We start from the raw sequence: 11,705 nt of genomic DNA, 5'->3' as shown, positions 1-11,705 counted from the left end.
ACGGCCTTCAACATGGAGCCTTGGCTTACACCGAACAACAAGCTATAAAGGGCTCCAAAATTACTAGTGTAAATCAAGGCAACAGTAGTATACCGCTGTTCAAAACTCGTAAATCTATGCACAAAAAACAAAATTGGGGTTACAAACTAAAACTGAGGAAAACGCATTAAATATAAGAGGAGAACAACGACACAACATTAAAATGTAACATACACAGAAACGGACTAAGCATTAGACAAAATCCGATGAGAATAACAAATATAACATCAAAACCAAATACATGAATTTGGGATAGAAAAGTACCTTGACACGTCTTATAGTAATGTGAATTCACACTCAAATATAAGAGAAAACAAACGACACAACGGAAACACAACGTTAAAATGTTACACACACGTAAACGAACTATAATATAACAATGTCCATTTTCCTGACTTGGTACAGGACATTTTGAAAGATAAAAATGGTGGGTTGAACCTGGTTTTGTGGCATGCCAAACCTCGCACTTTAATGGCAATATTAAATATAACATTGAAATGATAACATAATATTACAGGACTACAATACAAATAAATAGGAGAACGTATTAGACAAAGAAACACATGATTAATAGATAACAAAAGGCATCAGGTTTAAAATTCAATACGCCAAAAACTCGCCTCGTCCACACAAGACGCACCAGTGACGCCCAGATATAAAAGATCGAAAGTGAAAAAAAGTACAAAGTTGTACAGCACTGAAGATCAAAAGTTGAAAAAGGTTGTGTCAAATACGGCTATGTTTTTATGCTTGTGATAAGAACATACTTATTATTTAGAACAATTTATGCTATGCAAACAGTAAATTTTATCAAATGAATATAAAAGATATACATAATGAAACTGAAGTATTAACTAACAGAAAACAAAACCCGAATACATAATGCAACGACCAACACAGAAAAATAGACACACCCGACTTAGTCCAAGCCTCAACGCAAAAAATTCATAAAAATGACGTCACATACGAATGGTGAAAAGGTACAAAAATGACGTCACATGAATTTCTGAAACATCACAAAAATGACGTCACAATTGCATCTCATATATATCTCAAAAGTAAGATAGAATTAGGATTGATTTAAGATTATAATAGAACTAAATAGTGATTTTACATTTAAACAAAATGCACATTGCAATACTTATTAATAGCAATTAACTATAATATATATATATGTCCAGTTTGTTTTGAATCCAACTTCAAACGTAAATTATCGTAAATTACGTTGACCAAAATCAAATCTAATAAATGAAGGCGGTGATTAATTTTCTTTACCATAACTCATGAATATAATAGAAAAGACGTCAACAAATTTGACAAAATCCGACGAGAACCACGAATACAACATCAAACTAAACATATGAATTTGGGATAGACAAGTACCGTAACAAGTCTTATAGTAGTGCGAATTCACACTCAGCAAAACAGTCACAATCGGGAATAAGTCACGTTCAGTAATTAAAAGATAAGACGACGTGATGACAAACCACAATCTACCATGTGGTAAAAATGTCCTTAGCTAGTTTGGTCAAAGGCACATCGTATGGATCAACTAATTCGTGATGATTCGTAAAACCATTCAAACGGGAAAACCATCGGTCTAATCTATATAAAAAAGCGAGAAACGAGAAACATGTATGAATTACATAAACAAACGACATCTACTGTACATCAGATTTTATGTTTATTTCAGGCAATGGACAACGCAAAAATATTTAAGGATTTCGCAAATTACATTTATACACATGACATAGATATAAATCGGAAATTATCACTGACGTTTGATAAAAATGTCGTTATCACATTTATAATAGGACGTCATTCCAGCAAACGATTCCAAGCTGGTAAAATCATTTTCAGCCACATAGTACACATGACTAGGATCAAACAAAACGCTTACAAAATTATCATACGAGCAATCCTCACCGGCCACAACACCGACGACCTCGATATGGGATTGTTGCAGCAGAGTTACTTCTCTTTTTATATTAGCAAAATCCAGCCACTTTCCATCGGAAACGATAACTATAATCTTCCTATTTGAACCTCTACCTCCATTTGAAGATATAAATCCTTTCTGTCGGAGTTGGTTCAAGGCAAAGCTTAAATTGGAAGTCAAATTCCTTTTTCTGTCTACTTGAAGAGCTGCGGCCACCATTTTATCCGTATTGTTCGACCAAAACAAAGAAAACACCTGGGATATGTTATTTGTGTATGAATACAAACCGATATGTGCATCAGCATTATAACGAACTACTTTTTCTATGACACGTCTTATTGCTTCTTGCCTTGATCTGTATCCAGCAGAATTTTGGTTAGTATTTATGTCTTGCAGGATAATTATATCTGTGTCGGTGTGTAGAGTACAATCTAAAAGATAATACCTTACTTTACTATAAATTATCTGAAATTAGTTCCATCAAAACTTTTGATTTTTCAACCCTGTATACCACCATTCCCCATGTGAAATTGAAAACTCGCCTAAAAGAAATAATCCACAATGCCTTTCAACATAAAAATGGTAGCATACGCTATAATTTTATTACTTTGGAATTTGATAAGACATATTTCGTAAATAGTGACAAACAAAAAGGTAAAATATGCTACACAGAAGAACAAGTGGTCAGTATGCTGGAGTTTCTTATCGACAACATATTTTTTGAGTTTGGAGGTAGACTTTTCCAACAAATTGTCGGCATTCCTATGGGAACAAACTGTGCGCCTCTTCTTGCCGACCTCTTCTTATTTTCATATGAATCGGAGTTCCTCCAGACACTTGTAAAAAACAAGAGAATCAAAGAAGCCAGATTATTTAATTTCACTTTCAGATATATTGATGATGTTCTTTCCATAAACAATCCGAACTTTTCTGATTGGGTTCCATTAATATATCCCCCAGAACTAGATATTAAAGAAACAACAGACATGGCTTCCTCCGCCTCATTTTTAGGCTTATATCTCGAATTTGACTTACACAGTCATCTCAGTACCAGAATCTATGACAAACGAGACGATTTTAATTTTGAAATTATAAATTTCCCCCACCTTAGTAGCAATATACCAACTTCACCTGCATATGGGATATATATTTCCCAACTTATTCGATATTCAAGAGCTTGCAGCTCCTACTCGGACTTTGTAAAACGTCATCAGTGTCTGAGTAGAAAGTTGATGAAACAGGGGTATGTCAAAGAACATCTCGTTTTTTTTTCTAAAAAAAGTTCATCGGAAGGTACCAAGACCTTGTTGATAAATATTCCGTATCAACTTCTCAAATAATACACGATGGTCTTGATGTATATATTCTGCGTACTGATGTTGTTTATCATCTTAACAACGTGTTTTATAGTTCTTTCATTTGTCTTTGTTCTATTATTAATATTACTTTTACTTGTGGCTCGGTACTTATACATCTCGTCAATGTGTTTGTATTGGCTTTCATTTTTTTGTGGTTTGTTTTGTATTTGCGACTTTTTGTATTTCTTTTGTTCTTATAACGTGACTCTGTACTTTAAAAGATCCCGTCAATATGATATTGTTCTATTATATGTCATGATATATTTCTATTATGAATTACAATATACGTTGAACCACAAACGTCAAAATCATTCAATCACGTAGTGGAATTAACTATTTTTGGATTCTTATAAATTCTATATATAACTTTTGGACTAGTTTAAATCTCGGTCTATTTCTTAAATTTATTCTTACATACTTTTGATTTTTTAACCCTGTATGCTAACATTCCCATGAAAATTTTAAAATTGTTTGTACGCATATTGAACGACAAATTTATGTGACGTATAAAATTTTCTGACGTCAGACACTCAAATCAATAAATGTGTTCGTAGATAGAAGATGTTTTTGTGTTCTGTTAAATTGTTCCTTTTAAAATTGTTAAACGATGATGACTGATGTACCCATATTTTGACTATTTTATTTATTGTGTCTGTTTATTTAACGCATCAATGTAAAAATATCGGAAATTGATGAGACTGTCATTAAAGTGAGAGGGTTAGCGCTATAGAACCAGGTTTAATCCACCATTTTCTACATTTGAAAATGCCTGTACCAAGTCAGGAATATGACCGTTCTTATTCATTCGTTTTTGGTGCGTTTTGTTTGATTTTGCCATTTGATTATGGACTTTCCCAATTGATCTTCCTCTAAGTTCAGTAATTTTGTGATTTTACTTTTTACACAACAAGATAAGATGAAATAGAAAGAAAAGAGATAACTATGAATAGTTCTATGGAAGTTAGCTTTGTATACTCTAGTTTCATATATAAAACAACTACCTTTTCATGTTATTTCTACACAAATGTTTAAGGATGTACTTAGGTGAGGTTTTGGAATTCGTGTTAAATGTTCGGACTCCTTGGTGTTTTTCAATACAATACAAGGTAAAATATTTTGCCCCATAACACCCATTTATTTTTTTATATAAGACTTAATAGCTCATGAAAGATAATTTACCGAAGTTTTAGAAGATTCTTGATTTTCTTTCTTTTGTTTTGAGACCCAAATAATGCCAATGAAAATATAACGTTAAAGTCAGAGTCAACATTTTCCCGCCATATTTTAAATCTCAAATATCTCGAAAAGAAGGTCCATGACCTATTAATATTTTTAGCTTTTTTTCATTTTTGGGGTCCTCTTCGTGGTCCGCTATTTGGCTCTTAAGAACTAAACCGAAAAATGCCAGGTGTAAAGTGCAGGATATAACAATAATTGTGTATATGATCGGAAAATGTGAAATATATTTGTACTCGCAACTAAAAAGGTCGAAGAGCATCGCCTTTTGTCCAGTTTGTTGACCTCGTAAAAATTAAATTTAAGATTTCCGACTACAGATCATAACTATATATAAACTCATCATAGATACCAGGATTAAATTTAGTATAAACGCCAGACGCGCGTTTCGTCTACAAACAACTCATCAGTGACGCTCGAATACAAAAAAGTTAAAAAGGCCAAATAAAGTACAAAATTAAAGAGCATTGAGGACCAAAATTCCTAAAAGTTTTGCCAAATGCAGATAAGGTAACTATGCCTGAGGTACAAAAGCCTTAGTATTTAAATATAACCATATCATTGACAATTCATGTCAGCACAAAAAGTGCTGACTACTGGGCTGGTGATACCCTCGGGGAAATAAATCTCCACCAGCAGTGGCATCGACCAAGTGGTTGTAAATAAACTCATCATAGATACCAGGACTAAATTTAGTATATACGTCGGACGCTCGTTTCGTCTACAAAAGACTCATCAGTGACGCTCGAATACAAAAAAGTTAAAAAGGCCAAATAAAGTACGAAGTTGAAGAGCATTGAGGACCAAAATTCCTAAAAGTTTAGTTGTATGTGTATCAGGGTTAAGGAAAAGAAGAACAAGAATTATACGTAAAACAATAAGTTGAATAAGAAAAATTTGATTAAACTTACATTTGTTTATTTCATGTTCATGCAGTAGCTTATATACATGCAGTAGCTGTCTATACATGCAGTTACGTTGTTATGACTTGGTTGACTCAACATGAAATCACACAGTTACAGCTTACCATGACACGAACATATGCATTTATTATGCCTTCTATATGTAAAATGACTATCAAAACGGAACGGAGACGAGGATATTCCGTGTATGAGATATTTCTCTTTTTTTATTATTATTGAAGGGAAGATTTAACGGTTTTATTCATAAATCTAAATATTCCATTGAACTTTTTTCATTTGTCTTGGATTCTATTGACTTATTTGATCAGGCAAAAGGAATGTATGTAGAAGTCTTTCTGTAAATGAAAAAAAAACTAACAGTGTTGCCATGATACAAACTAATTTGAATTCATTTATAAAACTACTGCTAGACAAAAACCACAACTTGAATGTATTGACACTGAGAATTTCGTGTTTTTGCTAAAATGTCATAAAATCGAAGGTCCCGTAATCGATACGGGGTCTACTGAACTAAAATACCTGTGCAATCTCTGTGTGAGGTGTCTCTAAGGATTTTGTTGTATATGTCATCAAAATGGAGCAAACCAAACGTATACTCTGGTTTATTTGATATATTTATCATCTCTGAATAATCTATAGATCTTCCAACTGCAACGGTCATAATTGATCTGATTGGTCGTCTATATAGCGGAAGTCGATTTAAAGAATTAACATATTCTTCAGCGCCATATCGGTCTGATGACAGCCCATCGTAAAGTAGTATAATGTGGTGTGATGCTTTGCTTAGTCTAGATCCACTTGTCGTGCTCTGTGCTATCTGTAAATAATAGGTATAAATAAAGTTATTAGCATTAAACCGATTTTCTTATCAGCGCTTAAGTCCCTTTAACAATGTTTAAAGCATTTTCTTGAACTTCTGCTGCTACAAAAATCGAATTGATTGTTCTGTTGCTGCTAATGGGTCAATAAATTTTTCGGAAGCCGAGAGTATCACTATCCTAGTAGGCTGAATTTCTATGTTAGCATGAAAATATGGTCGCTGTTTTATTAAAAACTGTTGTAATATTTTGAAACTCATAAAGAGTATAAGACAGCTTAAAAACGGGTTAAGCAACACTAGATAGTATACATTATCTTAAAAATATACAAATACCTCAACAGCTTTTGACAAAGCCAGTTTAGTGTACGTTGGCGAATGCTTTCCATGAATTTGTTTTAGAGCCTCTGTAATGTCTGTCTTCGATGAAAAATCGTTAAAATCGAATAAAAGATGTGCCTGGAACCCATATGTGATGACAGAAAACTGATACTCGTTTCTGCCCATCGGAAGTTTATTTACAAATTTAGATATAAATTCTACTGTACGATTTATATCATTTTCCTGGCTACTTGAGGTGTCCACAATAAATGTTATATCTGCATGCCCTGGTCTACAGTCTGCAAAAGTGTTAAACCATGATCTTGTTTATTGTTGCATTAACACAAAGTTTTTCTTTATAAGCAATGCGTTTATGAACGTTTCTTCCATCAACTATACTATACGTACAAGGTGATTTTTTTACTTGAATTACGTCGTGTTCTATGCTTTTATACCATTGATGGCGGACAGTAAGTCCCAAATAGTATCACCAACGCATATCAATCTCGTAGCAAATCATAAATAATTCACACTTTAATTTTTGTAGTCCCCTTGTGTACTTTTCTTTCCCAATTTTGTAAATCTTGTAAGAGTTTATGTGATAGAATTTCGTTGATATGCATGTGCATTTAATCATGAGCATAGCCATGCTATCAGGCTTTTGTATTTTGCCTATTTGAGGTGTTAGTATCATTTCTAAAATGTATATTGGAGCACTCCGTTCATATGTTTATTATAAACTGTGTAGGGTCTTCTTGCTAATTGATGATCCCATCTCGAAATGATTTGAGGCCTATTTATTTTATCTTATATATACAAAATTTTATAACTACACCTAAACTAAAATTTCCTTGAATGTGTATGCTTACCCTTTTCGCATGTTGTTCCATTAAACCGTTTAGAACAGTCACAAGAAAAGTCAGCCCATTTATCGTTACAATTTCCTCCGTTTTGACATGGTGTAGCCAAACATTCATTTTTATCTGAGTGCAAAAAGGGAAGTATTTTATAGAGAACATACAGATGGATACAACAGAAGCATTACAAAAATAAGGATAGGTCCTTATGGTAGTTACATATACAATATCATCTTTTCTTAAACCGTTAGTCTTAGTAGCTTAGGGATCCTGAATAGCCTGAGGGAACCACTTATTTTTAGCTGGAAAACTGAAAGTTTTTGCAGCTGTATTCAAAAGCTTCTTATTTGATATTTTTACGTATAATTTACAAATATTGCGATTTTGTTTGCAAGTTGATCTTAAATTTATAAACGTTTATATATTTTTTAATGTAAGGAAACACATTTTCTGACCAGGTTCATTCAAGGTTCCAAGTGTACTTTGGGGCAAATTTTATAAGGGCCTGGAGCAAACCTGCAAGAGACATTAATGATTAGAAATTAAAAAAAATATAACAATATTATTCTCCGTTAAAAATATCATTATAAGTATATCAAAATTCTACATTGATAGGAGAGTCTTCATTCATGTATGTATCTTACTTGAAAGTGAAAACCTATAGTGCCGGAGGTAATGTGAAAGACTGTCTGTATTGCTCTTCTCCGATAAGCACTTGGAATGAAGAAGTAAGAGCCAGTCGGCTCAGAGTCAGAATAATCTGCTTAGTTCAGACACAAATTCTTCTCACAGACTGTCACTTTGTGAACTCTTAAAAAACCGTCTCCTTGTGTCGGTCTAGTACCAAACAGGTTTCATATTCATTTCACACTAACATGTTATCGTCCTGAATATGCACTTGATTTGTCATTGAATGTTAAACAGTCATCCAAATAAAATGTACTTTTTTCAAATCTTGTAATTTTTGCAGCTGTATTCTGGATTTTGTCTCTTAAATAATTGATCTGAACTAACCTGTTCTGCAGTCTGTTGCTTCATCCCATCCAGGAGTACAATTACACCTGTGACTTCCGATCAAGTCATGACACGATCCACCGTTGTAACATGGAAGGGATAGACACTGGTCATCTACAATGCTTTTCATTTAGTTTTTCTTATAATAAAATAATAATTTGCTGATATCGTAAATAGTTTCTTATATGATTCAGCTTTGTCTCCCTATTTAAAGACAATTATCCTATATAGCAAATCATAAATACAAAGGTCACTGTAAGCATTTCTCTGTAAAGTTCTTTTAATAATCTATCATGTAAAAAGAACAATTGTTCCTAATAAATGGCACTTTTTGTTCAACATTTCAAGGTGCATTTAATTGTTTTTATGATTTTTCAAAGGATTTATTTCTAAATTTTCAATTATATTTTATCAGACAGCAACCAAAAAAGAACAATATCGCCAACGGTGATAACACAAAAACGAAAACAACACGTTTAATAATTTGTTGCGTCCGGAGCGCTTTTCTAGATTTACCTTCATCAGGAACGCTTAAAGCCAAATATTTGAAATCCGAAGATGTATAAGTACCGAAACCGTTGAAGAGCTATATGTGAAAAATACCTAAAATAAACAGCCACATTCATCTAAATCCAACTTTGCCTGAGGGTGTTGAAACCTTAGTTTCTTAATAATTTCAAAATTTATAAACGGACAATTTAGTAATGTTTGTTAAATCATGTAAGTATTGAAATGCTGACTACTGAGTTGATGATACCCTTGAGGACTGATAGACCACCAGCAGAGGTATCGACCCAGTGATGTAAAAAATTGAAAACAACACGTTTAATAATTTCTTGCGTTCGAAGCGCTTTTCTGGATTTATCTTCAAAAAAGATAAACAGAAGACATTTTCATAATTTCAAATGTCCCGTGTCTCTAGAAGTTATGAACAAATCAGAATTATACATTATTACCCATCGATACCCTATTTCAATATTGTCGTGTGGTGCTTGTCTTTACTTTGTTTTTCGTTTCGAGGCAAGGCAATGTAATTTTATTTTTTTGTTTAATTGTATCTTTCGGATCCCATCCAAAAATGTATAATATAAGATTAAATTAAATGAAGAATGATGAATGAAAGAAAATGATAAAATCTAAAAGGCAAAACTAATTAAAGCATAGACATACTTCATACCTGAGCAACCTGTATTCCAATAATCAGGACATGCCCGTGGAGAAGTCAGATAGCATGTTTGTGTTGGTATGCAGGACGTACTCGTACAATGGGTCTCTCTTAGATATTCGCTTGGATACTGTAGCAGTAAAGAAAATTTGCTTATTGTTCGATATTTTTTAGCAAAATGAATAACATAAGGCTTAAAATGACGATGAGGTTATTTTACACCATCTACGGTATCATGGGTTTTCTATTTGAATTATAATGGGATGGAGCATACAATATAAAAACTGATTTCCGCTCGTTTGTTGTTTTTCATATTCACCCTTGCATACACACTTGTTATATTGTTTGAAAGCTAAGGCTAATATAACAAAGAACATTTGAATATATTCTGCTTCTATTGTTTTGTTTTCAAAATGAACATTCACAAAATGAAAACAATTAGTTAAAGATACAATACCACTTTATTATCTGCAGGTTTAGTCTTCCTTTGAAAATATAGTTGAACATGTGACACTTTCAAATCGAATAGAATTGGTTAGAATATACACAATAATAACATGAATAAATAGCATTTGCTAGATTGAAGGTTTTATCTCGCAGATCCATTTCCTATCTAATTTCAAGAGAGAAACTGAATCTCTACATACATCGATTGAATGTTTGCTACTACAACATACATCATTTATTAACAAGGTAGCGGACAGTGTTCATAGGGACGTCTATATGTAGAAATATGAAAATGTGGTATAGTGCCAATGGGCCAACTCTCGATCCGAGTCATTATGTGTTAAAAGTAAACAATTACAAATCCAATTACGGTTTCCAACACGGAGCCTTGGCTCACACCGAACAGCAAGCGATAAAGGCCATCGAGTAGGCTAGAGTAAAACAATAACAATTCAAATTGGAAAACAAACGGTCAAATCTATATAAAAAGAGATACGAGAAACACTACTGAAACCGTCAACAAACAACAAACACTGAACAACATGTTCCTGACAGACACCGTTACCTTCATCTAAACCTGAAAGACCAGTCTTACATTAATTACAAGATAGATCGACACACTATAATATATCAATTGAAATGGCTTAACTCAATCAAAAAGACATATCATCAAGAATATACATGAAATGTATATTTTGGGTTTTTTATTTGGCCATTGACAAGTTGCTGATTGAAATCTGCACGAGAACACGACAGTACTTAATGAATATGAAGTATATTTTAGATACTGCATATAATGGTATACGTATGGTGTGGATTATCAGTTACACAGTGTGCTAATGACCTAGTACGATAACTATGGTGTCAGTACATTCCATATGGCGTGAGAACAAAGCTTGAATTCCCATATGGACTTGTCTGACCATATATATACTAGTATATGCGAGTCTAAATTTAAAACTACGTTCAAACCTATGATTGCGTTGGATAAAAACCGCAATTTTTATACGTGTGCATGTAAAGCAAATTTCGTTGTAGAAGGGTCTAAATATAGAACAAACAACATTTTCCAAAAAGACCAAAAAAGTGAAGAAGTATATTTAAACAAAACACATTTGACTAACAGGTCGAACAACTGATGTTCTTTAACCCTGCTGACTGCCATTTACGATTGCCAAATAAAATTGATCACAAGATGTAACAAAATGGATCTTAATATAAATTTAATACTAAACAGAAAACAAGTAACTTGTGGCCACGATGTTATGCCACAAACATAAGGTGTTAATATTTGTTTGTACACCAGATCCGGATTTCGACAATAAATGTCTCTTCAGTGATGTTAGGGATCGAAACGGTATTTGGAAGGTATACATATATATATAGTATTAGGTCATTAGTACACTGTATAACGAATTTATCTTTCCGACTATCGAAATATGTTGGATTTGCACTAGTGGCCTATAAAAATGATGAAGTCTTCAATACTTAGAACCTACGTCCATTGGTTTATACAAAAACAAATGTCAACATTAACAACTTGTTGACTTTAAATGTTATTATGAATTTATTTCAATCGTTCATCATCA

The 11,705-nt window shown here is 33.0% G+C and overlaps 1 protein-coding gene across 2 annotated transcripts in view; it reads right to left on the bottom strand.

Moving 5' to 3' along the window:
- Positions 1–1,701: 1,701 nt before the first annotated feature.
- Positions 1,702–11,705, bottom strand: part of LOC143053946 (matrilin-1-like) — a 36,874-nt gene continuing 26,870 nt past the window's right edge. The window contains exons 6-8 of one of the 2 annotated variants that reach the window (XM_076226763.1): positions 6,649–6,932; positions 6,015–6,312; positions 1,702–2,409 (exon numbers count right to left, since the gene is read on the bottom strand). In XM_076226763.1, coding sequence (XP_076082878.1) covers positions 1,811–2,409; positions 6,015–6,312; positions 6,649–6,932 — 1,181 coding nt within the window. In that variant the 3' untranslated portion in view covers positions 1,702–1,810. The remainder of the gene's footprint in view (positions 2,410–6,014; positions 6,313–6,648; positions 6,933–11,705) is intronic. The other variant, XM_076226762.1, reaches the window with a different exon arrangement.

The sequence above is a fragment of the Mytilus galloprovincialis genome, chromosome 12 (assembly GCF_965363235.1).
Source record: "Mytilus galloprovincialis chromosome 12, xbMytGall1.hap1.1, whole genome shotgun sequence".
NCBI classification, from domain to species: domain Eukaryota; kingdom Metazoa; phylum Mollusca; class Bivalvia; order Mytilida; family Mytilidae; genus Mytilus; species Mytilus galloprovincialis.
The sequence above is the reverse complement of the archived record's forward strand: the minus strand, read 5'-3'. Positions and strand labels throughout refer to the sequence as shown.